The 20,105-nt window shown below is 53.3% G+C and overlaps 1 protein-coding gene and 1 long non-coding RNA gene across 6 annotated transcripts in view; one reads left to right on the plus strand and one right to left on the minus strand.

Annotated features, from left to right (window-relative positions):
* Nucleotides 1-10,518, minus strand: part of ATP11A (ATPase phospholipid transporting 11A) — a 124,753-nt gene extending 114,235 nt beyond the window's left edge. For 2 of the 5 annotated variants that reach the window (XR_009005880.1, XM_057532690.1), the window contains exon 1: nt 10,058-10,517. Coding sequence is in view for 4 of the 5 variants with exons in the window: in XM_057532690.1 (XP_057388673.1) it covers nt 10,058-10,096 (39 nt within the window). In the remaining variant the exon portion in view is untranslated. Of the gene's footprint in view, nt 1-10,057 lie in introns of all 5 variants that reach the window. The other 3 variants (XM_057532689.1, XM_057532691.1, XM_057532692.1) reach the window with 2 other exon arrangements.
* A 118-nt stretch (nt 10,519-10,636) lies between these two features.
* LOC103007849 (uncharacterized) lies at nt 10,637-12,877 on the plus strand. Its single transcript, XR_452402.2, has 2 exons — nt 10,637-10,936; nt 11,403-12,877. It is a non-coding gene; the product is annotated as an uncharacterized LOC103007849 (long non-coding RNA).
* Nucleotides 12,878-20,105: the final 7,228 nt, after the last annotated feature.

Genomic DNA, 20,105 nt, shown 5'->3' on the forward strand with positions numbered 1-20,105 from the left:
ACAGAAAAGATAATGTAAATTATTCCACATGCACATATCTGTCACTTTCAGATATTTTATCAGATGTTTCACCTGAAAGTGACAGATAAATCTAGGTCTGCTTTACCCTCATATCACATCTCTTCCACACCAGTGATCACCCCATGATTTTGTTCCATGGAATGACTTTAACTTAATTCCATGATTTAAAAACTCATGTTTTGTGGGCAGTCCCCGAGGCCGTCCTGAAAAATCACACAGAAATCCGGACGACGTTCCAGTGGCCGCCCTTCACTGTCCCTAATCCTTTGCTGAAAACAGGGTGCAGGAGATCCTCTTTTCTCTGAAGGAGGGCGATTATGTAAGGGCTCGGACGGCCGACTCCTTCCCAGCAGCCGGGGGTCCATCCGGAGAGGAGGGAGTGGCAGTCAGCCCCCCGTCCGGGGGCAGGTTCAAGGGAGCGAGGCCAACACGCCAGGCCAGTGTCACACTCACATGGCCCAGGTACGAACTTGATCTTCAGGAAGCAGAGCCCGTCATTCTGCACAGACAGTTCAGACGGGACAGTATGGGGAGGTGGGAGAGCCCCTCAGGGTCCTGTGGCTTTAACTAGTGTCACAGCATCAGACGGGGTGAGCGACCAGCCTCCCAGCAACAGCAGAGGCCATCCAAGCTCCTGATCATGTGATGAATAATGCTTTAGGATCATTTCCGACGCGGGCTTACAACAGCGTAAGCAAATTTTTAATAAAAGAGAATGAGGCTGTGATTGTAGAGAAACCTAAGAGGGAAAGGTCCACAGCAGCTGGCTTGGGAGCTTACGCACTGCCGCGAAAGCCCATGATGTGTGGGCGACAGGGTGACACCATGTTCTGGATGTGCAGAGCAGTCACGTCCCTGTCACCCTAACGACAGCTCGGGGTCACCTTCCAACCATCACTTTCCGATTTTGCCAAAGGTAAGAGGTCACCCTGTACAGAGCAGGCCGACAGCATGGAGTCCCTAAAACCCAACCCCACTGACGAGGAGAATCGGCTCGTTACGCAGCGGCCTCCCAGCTTCCTCAGCAGACACGTCCGCCCTATCCAGTTACGTGGCAGATACCGTGACATCTGTCCTGTCAACAAGCCAGACGCTGTGGATTTAGGTTATAACACAAAACCCCAAACAACACTTTATAGTCTTGTCTTAATACCAACCACCACTCTCCTACCAAGCCTCCTACGGGGGGGAAAAAGAAGCAACAGAAAAAGAAGAAAAAGATATAAATACACACAACCTTAGATCTGATCAAATTATGGAAACTGTGGTCTGTCAGAGGTAACAACGGCCTAAATCTGCTCCACAGTTTAAAAAGTAACCCATTCCCACTACACGTTTATTTTACTTTAGTCTTCCCAGATTTTGTGGAACATTTTTTCTTGTATTTGTTTGATAAAACAGTCAGCAGACGATGCACTGTTTCAAACTGCCTCCTTTGAGGTTCTTTACCTGTGTGAATGTTTACAACCCAAACCGTGCCTCCTCTAATAGTATACAGCCTTGAACTGCACTGTGTCCCCCTATATACAGCCTTGAACTGCACTGTGTCCCCCTGAATTCACATGTTGAACCCCTAACCCCCGATGTGATTAGAGTTGGAGATAGGGATTTGGGGAAGTAATTAAGATGAAATGAGGTCATAAGGGTGGACTCGTAATCTGATAGGATTGGTGTCCTTACAAGAGGAGGGAGAAGAGATCACTTGCTCTGCTCCCCTCCCTCCTTCCCTCCCTCTCTGGGCACCAGCGGAGGCAGCTGAGGGGAGGGAAGGCTGCCACCTGCAAGCCAGGAGGAGGCCCCTCACAGGAACCCACCTGCAGGCCCCAGGTCTTGCACTTCCAGCCCCGAGGCTGAGAATCTGAGCTCTGCAGTGGGCACCAGCCCTGCCTGCGGTGAGCAGACCAGGACACGCACAGGCCTGTCACAGCTTCGTATTTTAGATGCTGGCACTTACACACGACATTAAAGTTCACAGACCCGCCATGAGCATCTCAGAGAACAACCCCAGAAACAATGTCAGCTTTTCGCCATCAAAACCACTCCTTCCTCAGCCACATTCTTGGTATCACGTCCTCAATAATCAAACGTGTGTGTTGACATGATTGGCATCTCAGAGTCGTGCTGGCTGGTCTCTGACCTAAGACCCAGGAAAGAGGCGTGAAGAAGGGCGCTGAAAGGTCAAGGCAAAGGGCACAACGTCCACGCTCGCTGGGAAGCCCCTCACCCAACGCAGACGAGGGGACAGAGGGGTGGTGAGCTGCCCCCGGGGAACACAGCCGGGAGGGGCAGACTGGACGAACCAGGCCCCCGTCCACTGTGTTCACAGAAAGATTCGTGAGCCCCAAGGAGACTCACAAAGAGCGTTCGCATCTTCCCAGGCGCATGCGCTCACGGGCTCCAGCGGGACACCACGCCCACACGGGCAGCATCCCACCCACCTGCGTGCCCGGCGGCGGGAGGGGCTCCTGGAACAGACGCAGGTCCCCCGGCAGGTAACATGTGAAGGACACGGTGCAGAAGATGGTAACTCTGGCCTCTACCCATCACGGAACCCATGAAACAGGCACTGATGTGAGCACGGCAGAAACAAAGTGAGTGGAAGTTAAAAGCCTTTTTGCCACTGGCAGCCCACCTTTGCGAAAACGTTTTATCCGCAAATCACACACAATGGACGGGGCAAATTTCTCAAGGGCCACCAACCCTGACAGGTGCAGCCAACTAATGTGGGCTCAAGTCCGTGTCGAGCGGGGGCAGATTTTGATGCCGGGTGACGCGGGGCACGCTGCTGCCTCCCCGAAAACTGACTTCTTCTGCCTCCTACATCACTCCCGAGAGGTGCTCCGATACTGAAACCCACCAAAGATAAAATCAAAACCACAGAAAAATGGGAAACATTTTGCCCACAGAAACCAGGAGGGTGGGAAGCAGTTAAATATTTCTGGAACAAGAATTTGGAAATCCATCCATCTGAGTGACTTTCCTCCTCAGAGGATGACTAACTCCTCAAGTCAGGAGTGACGGAAACATAGATGGGAAGGACACCTGCAAACGTGTGTAAATATGTTACCACCAAACTCCTCGCTGAGAGCGTGGGGAAAGGAGGACTCGGAGGAAATGACTTTCCTCCCGCTCCACTTAAAAATGGGGAAAAATATGTAAAGGGTTGGTTTGAAGAGGCAGCTAATGATTAACTCACCCACAGAGCTCACCTGTTCTGGCCTTCGCCCAGGTGACAAAGGTAACGTTAACAGAGGGAGCCTAAAATCCTCTCCTGACTCTCGACCCAATGGCGGGTTTTTTCCGGGTCCACACGCAGCATGAGTGAGCCCCCCACCCCTGCAGATACTGCCGGATTGCCCCCCCCCGGCACCGCCCCCCAGCACCCAGCACACACACCGGGGGACACGGAGCCCACCGCTCTGTTCTCGGTGGCCGGTCACACGGGTGTCTTCTAAACTCCCTACAGACGCAGCTTGCTTTGGGCTCAAAGGTCCACCCAAACTGGGGGAGCCCGTATCCTGGGGTGGTGATGACAGGGCAGCCATAGGACAGAGCGCTGGACCCTCCGTGAAGGGCAGCTGTGGTCCCGGGAAGCCACCCAACGCGGCACTGCCAGATCACACCATTTATGAAAAAGCGAGGAAACCTGGATACTTGCTCACACTCACCCATGTTCAAATGTTGGCCAGACACTCAAGTAGCTCTGACACAACCACATCAGAGGGACCAAAGGGCCGGTTCCCTACCTGTGTCTTCAGACAAGGTTCTCAGCCTTCACTGGGGCAGGCACTCCTTTGCGAACCTAGCAAATCTGGGAAACCCCTGCCCAGAAAACAAAAAGCATCCACGCAAAAAGCTCTGCGCTCTGTGCGATGGGGGTCCAGGCCTCACGGGGACCAGCTAAGAATGCTCGTTCATGACGAGGCTCCGGGAGAGGGTCCTTTCCAGGCCCGGGGTCCGCAGGACGGACGCAAGAAAAGAGGAGACACATCCCGGGAGCCCAGTGCTCAGAGGACCAGCCCTCGAGCCACAGACAGAGCACGGCGGAAGCTACCCCCGAGTCAGGCGTCCGCACCAGAGGTGCGGGACCGCGGGCTGTGACCTTGGGGACTTAACTTCCTCCCCTTTAGTGTTTACTAAGTGAGGGGGTGGGACCGGACGCCTTCCCCGGCTTTTCCCACATTGTTAAGACTCTGTGAAATGTACCAGGGAAAGAGAATCCAAAAGCTTGCCGTATCATTAATCACTCAAGTCCTTGGAAGCGCCACGGTTTCCTTCGGAAGCATCCAAGGGCAGCTTCTTCAAGGGTCTTGTTAACAGCAATGATAAGAGGCGTAATCAGTCTTGGGGCAGATGCTCACGGAGCGCTGACTGTGTCCCAGGAGCGGTCCTACGGGCCTACGGGGGCGGGGGGAGGGGAGGGAGGGAGGGGGGGGCGGGAGGGAGGCTGGGCTCCAGAAGGTAACGTGGGGTCTGCGCGGGATCTGCGGACACAGAGGAGGAACTCCAGGTCTCCCCCAGGCAAGGTGCTGATGGGGAGGGAGAGGGCGCTAGCATCAGGCCCCCGGGGTGACCCCGGTGAAGGGGCAGCTGACCCGCTGGGCCCTCCTCTCTGCCTGGACGCGCCGCCAGATGCCGCAGCTCAGCGAGCCTCGCGGCCCCAGCTCCAGCACCCACCACTGCCCAGCGCCCTGGGACAGCACTTCTGGGCGCCCCCTGCCCAAGGTAAACGCCACAGGAACAGGGACGGGGGTCCGGCTGTCTGCCCCTTGTCTGGCTCAGGCTGCATTGGTGAACACACACCAAACGTGTGCCGCGCCTAAGAAACCCAGCAGGACCCTGTGAGGCCCTCCGGGTACAAATCCTTTCTGGGTCCCCGGTCTCCTGTTTGTAAGAAAAACGTTTCAGTGTCCGTGACCTTCCCTGGGTTCCAAAGGGCAGACTCCAACAGCTGCTATCGGGGAAGTGGGGGGGATGTAGAGACACGGGAGGGGCGACAGTGCAGCCTGGGGCCTGGGTCCCCTGGAGGCTCGTACACCACCACATCTCGGAGCTCTTCTGCAGGCACCAAGACCCCACCCAGCCGCTTCAGGCCGAGCACAGATTCCTGGAGCCCCGCCCTGCTACCTCGCCACCAGCCAATCAGAAGACAGTCACGCGCCCTGCCGCCCTCACCCCCAATTTTGCCTTTAAACACTTCTCCCCGAAAACCGTCAGGGAGTTCAGGGTTTCTGAGCGCGAGCCGCCCGTTCTCCTTGCTCGGCCCTGCCTGCAATAAACCTCTCTCTGCTCCGAACTCCAACGCTGCGGTGCGTCGGGCACACGAACTTGCACTTGGTAACACCTGCACCAAGTACGCTGAGGCCAGCTGTGAGGGCAGAAAGGCGACCCCTGGCGGGGCCGCCTCGGACACGATGGAGATGGGGACGGACACGCCCACCGGAGGGACACCGAGATGCCACATTACAGAAACGTGGCTGTGAAGGAAAGGGAAGCGGGGAGATCATGGGAGGGGAATGCGGGGTCAAGAAAGTCTGCTTTTCAAAAAAAAAAAAGGCGATTTCAAGGCATGGCTGAGTGCCACAGGGACTGGGTGACGTCACCCTAAAAGGGAGACGCTGCTGATTCCGGAGAAGGAGGGGTGAGGGGCGGGGGACCCCAAGCTGCAGGACAGACCTTTACAGAGCGGGCTCACCTGCCCCGAACCAGAAGGGCGGCAAGAGCACCCACAGGCGTGGGCCGGTGGCAGAGGGGTGCCCCGTCTGAGGACCGCTGCGCTCTCCACCAAGTGCAGGGCAAGCACGGCCCTCCACACCCTCCGCAGGGGGAGCGGGGCCAGAGGCTCTCCAGGAAGCAACAGACGCCGTCCCTCTGAGGAGCTGGGGCTGCCAGCAGCACCAGGGCTCACCTTTCAAATAAGAGGCCCCCTGACGGAGCATCTCCCCATCCTGGCAGCGCCCCCCAGGAAGCCGCAGTCGGTGCCTCGTTTCAAGCAGGAAGACGCCCAAGGCCTCGCGGTCAGAGGCCGGGCCAGGTCTCAAGCTGCCTGTTAGGCTCTGATGCTGAACTTTTGACCTCCACAAACAACGATCTTGTTTCTCAGATACCAGGAGTCAAGTAAATGCAAAAACAATCCCTTGTTCAATCTTGTTGAGTTTATATTGCTGTAAAAATGGCTTTTTATTGATTTTCATTGCAAATAAATAGCATTTCTGCCGGCATTTAACTTGGTTAAAAAAGCATCTGTAAGTCTGGGACTTGGGGATCTAAGCATCTCTGATTAGCCCTGCTGCCAGTGGAACATGTGGTCCCAGCACCGAGGAACAGTACGTCTCTACGTTTCAGGGCCCAGCACAGCTGTAAACAGAGGCCTTCCTGCGTACTGAGCGGCAGCTCAGTGCATTCCAGGTGGTTTTGGCCAACTGTAAACTGAGGACAGTGCGCTTGTCCCTAGAAATGCAACTGACTGCAGCAAAACCCAGTCACCTAAACCCCCTTTTCCCCTCGGGTTATTAAACCTACCCTCAGGCACGAAAGAAAAGCATGTCAAGGTCCCTTGTCCCCAACAGACACTCAACAGGGTTTGAAAGGACAATGGAAGGAACTGAGCAGCCAGGACACAAAGGTTAAATTATACACCTGGCAGACTGCTTTGAAAGGCCTGCGCAAACACTGTAGCACAGCCCTGGGGCCAGCCTAAGGGGTCACCTACTTCGAATACCTGAAGGCCCCGGTGGTTCCAGCGGCTTAACTTAGTGTCCTGCGGTGTAGACTCCAGGGGCAGATCCGGAGGCCCCATGTCGGAAGCACCATTAAGAGGCAACCCCAGGTCAGGCGGCACTCAGAGTTTTCAGAACTCAATCTGCGTCAGATGGATGGGTCCGCCTGTAGGGCAGCATCAGTGGGCACTGAGGTCCACGGCACACACCATTTGGTGATAAAAAACAAACCAAAGCAGACCCATGTGCACGCATACAAACAGTGAATTTTTAAGAAGGTGTAAAGCATTCTAACACAGCCACGCCTGAGGTTCTCCAGCGACCAATGATGTTTACGAAAAACAAACGCCAGAAACGTGACAAAATTAAGCTTTACAGTCAAATCTCCTGAATGTGAGGCGTGGATGGCAAGAAGGAGACAAGTGTCTTGACAAGGTGGTCCTCCTGGCCTGGAAATAACTGTTGTGGTCAAACGTGGCCTGCAGGCTTTTCGTCGGGCCTGCGGCATTTTGGCACCCCTCGTTTTAAAATTTCCCGAATCCCATCTGAGCCCTACACGCTGCTCCAGAGCAGGGCACCCAGGGCCCCTGGTGGCCATACTGACAGGCCTGGCCGGCAACCAACAGAGGTGCTTGCCCTCCCCCGGCCAGTGACCGGGGGCAAAGTTATGCTAACGGCTAGTCGTGACACGTGTGCTGAGTACTTCCGCAGAGCCGGGCACTGCTCTTAGTTCCTGGCCTGTACTAACTCATTTAATCCTCACAATAACCCTCTGCAACGGGTACCGCTATTCATCCTCAGATGAGAGAACCGAGGCAGAGAAAAAGTGAAGCCACCTGCCCAGGGTGACACGGCCTCAAAGTGGGCAGGCCAGGTCCACACCCAGGTGGGCTCCCGGAGACTCTGCAGGTTCCTCTCAGAATTTAAACTCCCTGACTCTAGGTTTCCCACCTCACATCTCTTCTAAGAGGATAACACTAGTTCTCCACCCACTTCGTTAAACATTTCTTTTAAAAGCTCGAGGTGCAGAAGCATTTTGCCATTTACAAGTACAGCGCACCTCTACGTGGCTTATATGCGTCCAGGCTCACAAACGACCAGTAATGCCAGCTTTGGCATATACCTGGCCTAACCCGGAAGGGAATTCTCTCATTCATTTGCCTATTCTACCTCTCTGGAATTAACCCAGAATAAAATACCCACAGCAATGGTTTCCAAGGACTCCTTTATCTTTGGCAGCCCTCAGGCATCATCATGAAAAGGTTTCTTTGTCCTAGAAATTCTGACTGTGTGAACACCAGATAGGAACAGGGTATGACTTTATTCATGATTATGAAATACGTCATATACGGAAACCACAAGGAAATATGAATATTTAATCCCAGAGTCTTTCTTTGCCCTCTAGCAAAAGGAAGTATAATTAATTCCTACATATTGAAAGATAATCCAGTTATAAGGAAACAGATTGACTGTTTCTGGAAAAAGTCAAATTAGTTTAATAACGTAGACATGAGTTTAATATCATAGAAATGAATGGTTTTGTATGTGAATATGGTGAAGTAGCCAACTGATCAGACTGTTAAAAAAAAAAAAAGATGTGGAATGAGAAACAAAGAAATAATAATAGCATCCCATAACTGGATTCCAGGGACATTACCAAATATATATGCTGGGAACGTTCACTGAAGAATATTTACCAGTTAGGTTTGAGAAAAATAAGTCTAATAACACAGCAAAGGGGAATTTAAAAAGTATAAGGTACACCAAGATTTATATAGATTGATATGACATGAAACAGCTGAAGGCCTGGAGGAAGTAAGGGAGTAAAAGCACAAACCTCGGACACCTGTCTGCCCGACTCCGAGGACGAAGGGGTCAGGAACAGGAGGGAGGGGACGACCCACCAGGCGGTGGGCCTCGGCCGGTCTGAGCAGGAGGGTGGCCCACCCGCCCTTCACCTCTCGTAGACAAGAGACCGCATTACCGCTCACAATTCAACTCTCCTTCCTATCACAGAGTCTTAGAGTTGGAAGAGAATAGAAATTAATTGGAAAACTAGTGAGCACATCCTAGGTTAACGCTGGCTCCGCGCTCGTGGGCCATAAGCCTGAGATCAGAATGTCTGGGACCCGCCAAGCGTTTCTCTAAGACATCTGGTTACCTACTGCCACTGTTACCTGATTTTCCAGAACTTACTACTGTAGAGACACCAAGGTGACCCTGATGTTTACACTCACGTTATAAGATGGACTCAAGAATCCCTGAGGGGACAGGGCCCTTCCCACGGGAAGCCTTCCCGGCCCTAACCAGAATCCCAGAGGGGTTCGCCCCACTAACTGGAAGGCAGACCGCCCTCCCCAGGGGACCTACTGGAAGGTGCCCCAAGCTCCCCTGACCCTTGAGTCCTCCGGTGAGTGAGTGGATTCGGGGGAAGGCATTGATTCAACGTTCCCCTTGGATGAAGAGAAACACTCTCGTCTGCGGCCAAGGCCTCCTCGAAGAAAGCTCATAAATGTGAATGACTGACGAAGAGAATTCCTCAGCCAGAAAAAACCAAGTTCCCACCACCGTTCCCTCTTCTAGCGGAAAGCTCAGTGCGCGCGACTTTTCCAACCTGTGACTGGCGGCGGTGCGCGCGGGGGACAGGGGGGCCTGTGCCAGAGACGCGACCAGTTTCCTTCTCCTGCGCGCACCCCCTCTACCCCCGGGGCCGGCGTCAGCGCCGCACGCGGCTCCCCTCGGGCGGATGTGAAACAAACCCAACTCGCCCCTCCGCGCCCCCCTGCCCACGCCCGGCGTCGCCACGCGCCTCCCGGAGCGAAGACTCCGGGGCAACCCCGAACCGCCGGCCTCGGGTCTGATTGGTTACTTTCGGGACAAAGGTCCCAAACTTCACTTCCGAACCCCCCGGTGCTGTTACCAAACTCACGAGCAAAGCCACCGCCGTTTTCCGTGTGGGCGCCCCTCTCCCTGTCCCTTAAGCCTGGGGCAGAGCCGGCAGGCGAAGCCGAGCCCGAGCATCCCTCCCCAGCCCGGCCCGCGCCGATCTAAGCAGTCTCTGCCCCGGCAGCCCCGCCCGGCTCCGGGGAGGAGCGCGGCGGGTGGGCGCCCGCGCCGTCGGGGCCCAGGTGCCAGCTCCGCAGGTACCCCGCGTCCTGCCGTCCCCCGGGGCGCGGTCGGCCGCACGAGGCCGCCCAAGCCCTCAGCGGCCCCGGGCCGGCGGCCGCGGCAGGGTCGGGGGCGGAGGGCCCGTCCCGCCCTGTCCCGCCCGGCCCCAGCCCCGGCCCCGGCCCCGGTCCCGCGCCGGCAGCACTCACGTATCTGTGCACGAGCGTCCGCACGAGGCTGCAGTCCATGGCTCCTCCGGCCGCGCCCGCCCGCTCAGCGCCCCCGAGCCGGGCTCGGCGCGCCCATGGGCCCGGGCCCGAGTGCGGCCGCGCGCCCCGCCCCGGTCACGGCCTCGGCGCGCCGAGCGGTGCGGGGGGCGGCCGCGGCCCCTCAGCGCTCATGCCCGGCCCGGCCCGCGGCGGCCGGCTCGGGGGTGGCCGCTCGGCGACCGGAGCCCGCGTGCCGAGGCCCGGGCGGTGGGGCTGCGGGCTCGGGGGCGCGGCGGCCGGCGCTCCCGCCGCTGCTCTGCTGCTCTGCTCCTCCTCTCCGCTCCGCGGCTCTGCCCTGCTCTGCTCTGCTCCCGGTCTCCGCCCGCCGCCGTCTCGGCCCGGCCTCCGGCAGGCCGGTCCCCGCGCGCACGTCACGAGCGCGTGTGAGCATGCGCCCCGCGGCCCGCGCCCCCGCCCAGCGCCCCCGCCCCGGCCCTGCCCCCTCCCGGCCCGCCCCGCCGGCGCAGGGCCGCCGAGGGGACCCGGGGGCGGAGGGCGGGGGCGTGGCTCCCTGTTGCTTCCGCCTCCTGGGCGGGGGTGCGGGCCGCGCAGCTGGGGCCTGGACGGCGGGCCCTGGGCGCCCAGCACTGGGTCCGGCCGGAAACGTCTATCTCCCCGCGAAGGCCCGAGGGCGGGCGCGAGATCGCGGGGAGTCGGGGAGGGGGCGGGATCAGGTTGGGCCGGAGACCAGCTAAACCCGGCCCGTGTCTCCCTCGTGCTCGCCGGCCCCACGCGCGGCCCGCCTGCTCGGCAGGTGAGGGGGCGCCGAGGCGGGACCCGCGGGGCTTGGTCGCGCAGCTCCTCTGCGCTGGGGCGAAGGTGAGCGCAGCGTCTCCCACCTAGGATCCCCGCTTCTTTCTGAAACCCCGCCGGCTCCCTCGCCCTGGGCCCCTGGCCCAAGGACTCCAGACCTGCGACAGTCACAGGCACTTGCAGTCCGGCAGGGCTGAGGGGTTGGAATCAGCCCTGAACCTGTTCGGCCAGCCCGGCCCCGCTGGCCGCCCCCTTCGGTCCTGCCGGTCCAGCTCCTGCCTCCGTCCCCGGCTGCGCCAGGCGGTCACCCGGAGGCTGAGCCGGGCCCGCGGGAAGGAGCTCTGGGCTCCGGGCCTCCAGGCCCCCGGGGGCGCGCGCTGGTGCGTTATCTGGGCACCAGACGGAGAACCCTTGCGTCTCTCAGACACCTTGATTTCAATCCCAGGGAATGCTTCTGTTTTCCCAACGTGAAACGAACTATCTCTTCTCAATCACAGTCAGCCTTGAATTAATGGATGCACTTTGTTTCCAGCGTCTGTTCTCACTGCCACGGGCCACAGCTTGTGAAACCAGAGGGGCCTGACAACGCCTTTGGCGGCTGGCCAGGAGCGGGGCTCCTGCCCCTGGAGGAACGCCACTGAGTGTCCCCCTGGCTGGTCGTGGAAGAGAAGCCACTGGACCCTTTGGGGATTAGATACAGAAGCCTGGGATTGAGCGGGAGTGAATGGTGGTCATGGCTAAACTATCTGGATTCTGAACTGCTTTTCTTCAGTAAAATGCTCGTTTTTGGTCACCTAATTCATTGATTCTCCACTTTCCAACCAAATCTACTCTCTCCTGCTTGGCATCCAGGAGGCCCATGGCCATCATCAGTGGATCTTCACCAGCGGGGCGTCAGTTGTGGGCTGAGACCAAGCAGAGAGGCTGGGGCCTTTCTTCCCTCCTCTGCAGCCTGGCCTGTCAGTGTCTGTGTCCTTCGGTGACCACAGTGCTTGCCCAGCTTTCTTTTCTGTTGGATCAATTCGTGTCAGGCTCCGAATGAGTGGGTGACAGTTGTCACCCCATGCTTCCTACCCGAATGGGTGACAGTTGTCACCCCCTGCTTCCTACAGCCAGGCAGCGGTGTCAGCTGGGCCCTGGGGCACAGCACCTCTGGTGGGTCGTGGAAGCATGATCACACTGCAGCAGGTGGGCCTGTCGCCGTGCGGTCTTCCACATCTCCTCCCAGGACCACCTTCTGCTTTCTGCCAGGACCCTGGCTGCTGGAGCCAGACATTGACTGGCCTACCACCTTGCAAACGGTGACATTTGCAGGGGGCAGGTAGAAGGACACAGACAGAGATCATACAAAGCCACAGGATAAAGGCTGTGTGCCTTTCAGGAACGCCTGTTTTGTTCAGTGGTCAATGCTGATTTCATCTTTTAGTAAACACTGTGGTGACCACAGCCATGCCCTCTTCGTCCTTGCTGGCAGAAACCCACCTTGGTCCAGGTATCCCCCCTCTGCGTGGCTAGGGATAAACTGGTCCATGTAAGCTAATCTCAGTAACTCCATGCCTCCTCTTGTGATTGGTTTAAAACGAGTTTAAGCCAGTGAATCCTGCTGTTGGGAAAAGTCTCCTCACTCGTAAAAAGGCACATAAAGAGGACATGCTCCTCGTTTCCTGCTGGATGTTGTGTGTCTGGATGTGGTGTCTGGCGCTTTGCAGCCGTCTTGCATCCGTGATGTGACAGAAACAGCGTCACAGTGGGGATGGCGGCGTGGAGAGATGGGAAGAGCATGGGTCCTTGGTGACACCACTGGGCCACTACCCTAACTTGGATTTCACGTCTTGAGAGATAATAAATAACCTTATTGAGTTGGATTTTCTGTTGCTAGCGGCTCACAGCATCCTAATTCTAAACCTATGGAAACATGGGATTGATATATACACACTAATATGTATAAAATAGATGACTAATAAGAACCTGCTGTATAAAAATAATAATAATAAAAAAATAAACCTATGGAACCAAACCAGTTAGGACTCTATTAAAGTAACATCAAGTCCGACTCACTCTGTGAGTGGGTTATTTGTTTCTGTGTAACAGACCACACAAACTTGGGAGCTTAAACCAGTGAGCTATTATTTCTCAGGACTGTGTTTTGGGGGCAGGTTCCTCTGTTCCACCTGGTCTTGGCTGGGATTGTTCATGCATCTGCATTCTTTTGGGGGCTTAGCTGGGCCCTGGGGGTTTCTGATGGCTTTAGTCACATGTCTAGTGTCTCGGCTGGGTGAATGGAGAGCTGGGAGCAGGTGGCCTCTCTCTCCGTACTTGGTGGTCAGCCTGAGCTTCTTTACATGCAGCTGGATCCCAAGAGGGTCAAAGTGGACACTGCCCGGCCCCTGAAAGTCTGGGCTTGGAAGTTCCGGATCATCACCTTTCCCTCATTCTATTGGGGAAAGTAAGTCCAAGACCATCCTGGATTCAAGGGGGAGGGGCAGAGCCTTGTACATAAAGGATGAGAGAACCTATGAACAGTCATCTTCAGAAATAACCTACCTTACACACCAAACGATGACTGAGTATGTTGACAATATCACAGGAAGTTCACAGTGAAACGGCTGTGGGAACTCCAGGGCCTGTGTGTTTCTTCATTCCCATCCAAGGGGAAAGAGAGTCTCCACTCTGATTGGACCGGCCACATCCTCTGCCCATTCCTGGCCAGTCAGTTACTAGGATGGTGGAATGCCATCAGATGATTGGCTTAGGCCTGGGTTAAGTGCAGACCCCTGGCTAGTAGGTGTCCGTGGAGGATGGAAGGATCCTAATGAGCTTGGGGCCATCAGGGCCTTCCCCTGACCCACACACAGCATGGCTGCTTCCCCGTGGAGGGTGGTATGAGCAAGTAGGAGGCACAGGCAGGAGGCAAACCCCAAACTGAAGCCAGATGGTGGATCTGCAGTAGCTGCACGCCCACCCACACCCATGCACAGGCTCACACACACCTGCCCTAACCCTCCTCCACTGTGCAGGGATGAGGGTGGGAGCCAGGGCTCCTGGTTCTTGGGCTCCCACGTGAAGAAGACCTCTGAGAAATAAGGGGGCAGGGGCAAAGAAGTGGGGCCTTCCTGTGGAGACAGTCTAAAGCAGTGATTGTTACTGGGACCGCAGGTAACAAACCTGAACCCAAAACTGATAGCTGAAAACACAGAACAGGGAAGTGTGAGTTTTCCATGGTTGTTTTTTTTAAACATACTTATTGGAGTATAATTGCTTTACAATGGTGTGTTAGTTGCTGTTGTATAACAAAGTGAATCAGCTATACGTATACATATATCCCCATATCCCCTCCCTCTTGCATCTCCCTCCCCCCCATCCCACCCCTCTAGGTGGTCACAAAGCACCGAGCTGATCTCCCTGTGCTATGCGGCTGCTTCCCACCAGCTATCTATTTTACATTTGGTAGTGTACATATGTCCATGCCGCTCTCTCACTTCGTCCCAGCTTACCCTTCCTCCTCTCTGTGTCCTCAAGTCCACTCTCTACGTCTGCGTCTTTATCCCTGTCCTGTCCCTAGGTTCTTCAGAACCCTTTTTTTTTTTTAGATTCCGTATATATGTGTTAGCATATGGTATTTGTTTTTCTCTTTCTGACTGACTTCACTCTGTATGACAGTCTCGGTTTTCCATGTTTTGTTTTCAGGTGGGAGGAAGGGTACGTCCTGGACAAGGGGGCATGGCCTCAGGTGAGCGTCCTTGCTCATCCAGGTGCTGGGACATCCGTACCCCTCTCCTGGGACACTGTTCCCACGGGTCTGGGGTTATTTTGGTGCCATCCTTCCGTGCACTGGTCCTAGACTTCTCTGTTGGCAGAAATCCTTTCCTGTACCTCCTACAGGCTCCCACTCACCTCCCTCCTCCCTTTTGTCTGGAATCTTCTACCCCATCCTTTGTCTGTCCCACCAAGTCCTATTCATCCTTGCAGTCACACTTGAGTGTCACCTTCCCCTACATCTTCCCACGCAGTGACGAGTCCCTCCTTTCGCCTCTTAATGGCACTTTTAGTTAACTTACTAACTTGTCCAAAACTAATTTCTAAGCCCTAGCTGTTGATTGAAATCATCCAGGGAGTTTTAAAAAACTAGCTGTTTCCCAGGACCCGTTCCCCTGGCCCAGGCATTTTGATTCAGTCTGTGTAGCGTGAGACCCAGGCATCCCTGTTTTTCAAAAGCTCTCGGATACAGCGGGTTTGAGACCTGCTGCTCTAGATGTCGGTCCCTGCTTGCGTGGGAAGGGTGTGGAGGACGCCTCCCCGGCACAGTACGATCCCGTGTGCAAGAAAGGTGCTCAGTAAATGGTGAAAGAGCCAATACACCTAAAGTGCTATTTCAGCCACTGAGCATTAATACAGCAGAATAAAGGGAGGGCTTTACAGTTTGTGGTCTGAGCACATGTGGAGAAAATCAGTGCCTGTGACGGTGAGGAGTGAGCTCGAGGTCACCCCATCCACGAGGCTCTGCTGGACCATTTCACATGGAAAGTAGCCCCCCCTCCACACGGGAGGAGCGGTGGGGCAGTGACACCGAGTCACTTTCAAAAGCCTAGCTTAACGTGTTCATTACACAGGTACCAAAGAGTGGAAAGTTTCATTTCATTATCAGTCTTAATCCAAAATACGTGAATAGTATGAGTGCCAGTCTCAAAGAATTAGCAGGATCGAACCGTGCCTATAGCGCTGGCATGAGCTCTCCCATGAAAGCTTTTGCCAGGTCCTCAGATTCCTGGTCATACTTGGGTCTGATTGGCCCATCGCGAGACACTGTGCCTTCTTGCATTTTGTGTCCTTGAGGTTTTTGTCTCCTCTGTCACTCTGGGCCCTTTTCTTCCTTGGGGTGTCAGATGCAGGTCCAGACTGAATCCCAGAATGACCACTGTCTCCGGGCCCTTCCCCTCTACAGTGAGGTATTCGTTGCCCAAACCCAGAGGGGCCCCATCCCATCTCATGCCTCACGGTGGGCACTCAGGCAAAGGGGTGCTTGTCCCAAAATGAGCCTAATCAGGACTAATTTTGCTTCTCGGCTACCCATTTTCTCTGCATTATTTTTTGGTGAGAATAAATGAAAAATTGCTAAGAATCCTTTTCTCTTTCCTTATTTATTCTTTACACCCTTCCCGCTCTTTTTTCCCCCTCTAAAGAGATTTTTTTAAATAAATTTATTTATTTTGGGCTGCATTGGGTCTTCATTGGGGTGTGCGGGCTTCTCATTGCGGTGGCTTCTCTTGTTGTGGAGCACAGGCTCTAGGTGTGCAGGCTCAGTAGTTGTGGCGCACGGGCTTAGTTGCTCTGTGGCATGTGGGATCTTCCCGGACCGCAGCTCGGACCCATGTCCCCTGCATTGGCAGGCGGATCCTTAACCACTGTGCCACCAGGGAAGACCGAGCTTGATTATTTTAATTCCAGTTTCCTTTCAGGAAAAAAAGCTACGTCTGTGATGCTGGAAAATGCCAGTAAAGTCATGAAAGCAATTTGTTGTTCTCATTTATTTCAGCAGAAACTTTAGATTTTTGCTCCTCTCCAACAAGGTAAATAAAATCACAAGGTATCTGAAGTAGGAGCTGGACAATGATTAGAAATCAGCATTATTTGTGATAGATTGTACCTTCACCCCAGCAAGTCACGTTGACATCACATAACATCATTTCACTTCATCTTCTCTTTATGGACATATTTCAGAAAACTAGGAAGCTGCTTTCTCTTGTCCCTTTGTTTCTGTAAACAGGACTTCCCCAGCCTTTGTGTGAATTCTCCATAGGCTTCACTTCAATGTCTTGGGAATTCCCTCCTTCTCCCTCATGCTTGTTTTCTAGATCCCATAATGTCTCCTTTCCTGATTTCTTTCTTTATTTTGCTGGAATATATTCTCCAGTAGCTTCCTGGGGAAGGGTGCATAGAAAGTAAATGTTACAAATGTTTTTTTTCTCTGACATTATAGTTGATGGATAATTTGACTGGGTACATCATCATAGGTAGGAATTACTTGTCTTAAAAATGTTGAAGGTAAAGGATGGTGGTGACATAGTTTTTAATCTTTCCAAATCCCAACATTAAAACCAAGCAACTGGATAGTCAAACCAAAACCCTGTGAACCACATTTACAACAAAATAGGTGACAAGGTATCTCCGTGAACTCCAAGATACAGGTGGGTGTATGCGTAGATGTTACTAAGAGAAGTTCTCATGGTCCACCTTAGGTATTGGAACTTTGCAAATTAGTTAGTAAATAAACAACTAAAAAAAAAATTGAGTAAACAGCATGTGGAAATTTGTTGAAATGACTTCTTACTCGGGCAAGCTCATTCTAACTTTAAAAACTCATTACAAGGGGGCTTCCCGGGTGGCGCAGTGGTTGAGAATCTGCCTGCCAATGCAGGGGACACGGGTTCGAGCCCTGGTGTGGGAAGATCCCACGTGCCGCGGAGCAGCTGGGCCCGTGAGCCACAACTACTGAGCCTGCGCGTCTGGAGCCTGTGCTCCGCAACAAGAGAGGCCGCAATAGTGAGAGGCCCCCGCACTGCGATGAAGAGCAGCCCCCGCCTGCCGCAACTAGAGAAAGCCCTTTTATAGAAACGAAGACCCAACACAGCCATTAAAAAAAAAAAAAAAAAAAAAACTCGTTACAAAGAACAAGTATATTTAGTTTAAACCAGTAAGTTTTCTAAAAATTTTCTCGTTTTTCTTATTTATTTATTTTAATTATTCTTTCTTTTTTTTTTTTTGGCTGCATTGGGTCTTCGTTGCTGCCCTTGGGCTTTCTCTAGTTGCAGTGAGTGAGGGCTACTCTTTGTTGTGGTGCGCGGCCTTTTCATTGAGGTGTCTTCTCTTGTTGTGGAGCACGGGCTCTAGGCACACGGGCTTCAGTAGTTGTGGCACGTGGGCTCAGTAGTTGTGGCTCGTGGGCTGTAGAGCGCAGGCTCAATAGTTGTGGCGCACGGGCTTAGTTGCTCCGCGGCATGTGGGATCTTCCTGGACAAGGGCTCAAACCCCTGTACCCTGCATTGGCAGGCGGATTCTTAACCACTGCACCACCAGGGAAGCCCATTTCTCATTTTTAAATCTAAGCTGTAAATGGAAAGAGGCGTACCAACTTTGGACAAAAATGATCAATTTCTTTTTTTTAATCAGACTTTTACTATGGAGGCTATTTTTTAAATTGAAGTCTACTCGTACAATATTATACAAGCCACAGGTGTACAATATAGTGAGTCACAGTTCTTGACGGCTGTGCTCCATGTATAGTTAGAAAATGTTGGCTATATTCCCTGTGTATGTCCTTGTAGCTTGTTTTATACCTGATAGTTTGTACCGCTTACTCCCAGCCCCATGTTGCCCTTCCCCCTTCCTTCTTCCCACTGGTAACCACTAGTTTGTTCTTTAAATCTCTGAGTCTGCTGCTTTTTTGCTGTAGTCACTACTTTGTTGTATTCTTTAGATTCCAGAAGTGATCAGTTTCTGGGCTAACATAGAAGGAGGTGGGGACATCTCATGGAAAGGAGGGGAGTCTGAGCTCCAGGAGACAAAGGGGCAGTGGGTATTGTTTCCCGTCTACTTGTGGAAGCCTTAAGAAAGTGAGCCCGTGTGCAAACCCCGTCAGCCGGAGCTCAGGCGTACTGAGCATTGCCGTCTGGGAGACAGACGTGACTTCAGCTTTGGGGCCAAAACTATTCTCTTTGCCCCTGACTAGAAAAATTAGAAACTTAATTGAAATGTCATCAAGTACAGCCACAAATTCCAAGTAGCCAATTTGAAATGTTGCTAATAATAATCTTAGCACTTGCATTAATTTCCATCTTCAAAGCCCTTTATAAACACCAGTCTTTTCCAGCTGCTGGGGGAGCAGTTGCTGAGCTGGGAGGGTAATGGGCAGAAAATGAACGTGCGGGCTGCCTTTGGATCTGGTACGAACGTTACAGCATCTGAGGGCTGACACGTGAGTCTCTACGGGAACTTTCCTGGAGATTGTGTCTTCTACTATTTTAAGTGTGACAAGAGATTTTGAACCTGCCCTCAAGGATGTCGGGGTGCCGAGCACGCTTCTTTGTCACCTGTTTGGGCTCTGATTTTCCATGGTTTGGAATTCCATGTAAATTAAGAATGGAAGAAGAAAAAATGTAACTTCTTGTTGTTTGTATTCTTGAGGGTTTGGAAACTGTGAGGGCAGACGAGCCAGACGAAGCTCTTGAACCGTTGGTCTGCAGAGGAGACGACAGCTCAGGACCCTCCGACGTGCTGCCTTCCTCCTTGTGTTTCGTGTTTTCTCTCTCTACCCCTGCCATCAGCTTGTGAACGCCTGTGCCCCAGGCCCTCTAGTGAGCTGGGCGAATGGACCTCGTTCAACGTCATCAGACGAGTGTCTGGGGCGGGTGCTCTTCCTGAAATCTGCTGTGCAAGAATCAATACTACCAAGACTTCCTGATGACAGACAGAGGGACGCTGAGAGCATGGGGCTTTCAGGTTCAACTGAAAGTGGACCTAAGTGGCTGCTCAGGACCTATTTTAAGCCCTATTTTTTGTTACAATACAATTACGGAATGATTTTACTCTGTGAATTTTACTATAAGGAATTTGATCATGTTACCCAATCCATGGTCACTATATTAACAGTTAAATATTGGTGGGAGGGGAATAAATTAGGAGTTTGGGATTAACAGGTACACACTACTATATATAAAATAGATAAACAACAAGGACCTGTTGTATAGCACAGGGAACTATACCCAATGTTGATATTTTGTAATAACCTATAGGGGCAAAGGATCTGAAAAACAATATATACAGAAGTTTTCTATATATATATACATATCTGAATCACTTTGCTGTATACCTGAAACTAACACAACATTGTAAATTAACCAGACTTCAATAACATTTTTTTTAATTCCAAAAGAACCATTTTAATATTAATTAGATCTGATTGCTTTTCATTCCATGAAACCTCAGCGTGTTCATCTAGTTTTCAGAGTGTCTCGTAGTCCGGTTGATCGGCACCTGTTTAGACAGATTCCCTTCCCTTTCCCCACATCGCTCTCCATCCCCTGGACCACTCCTCCTCCTCCGTGTCCTGGGCAAACCTCACTGACCTTTGAGATCGGGGCTGGGGTGCCCCCTCCACTAGGCACTGGCTCCTTCCTCCGGAAAGAATTCTAAGATGCCCCCCAGCCCACCCCGGGGCACTCTCTACCATCCCTTCCCA

This window comes from Balaenoptera acutorostrata, chromosome 18 (assembly GCF_949987535.1).
Source record: "Balaenoptera acutorostrata chromosome 18, mBalAcu1.1, whole genome shotgun sequence".
Lineage (NCBI taxonomy): Eukaryota > Metazoa > Chordata > Mammalia > Artiodactyla > Balaenopteridae > Balaenoptera > Balaenoptera acutorostrata.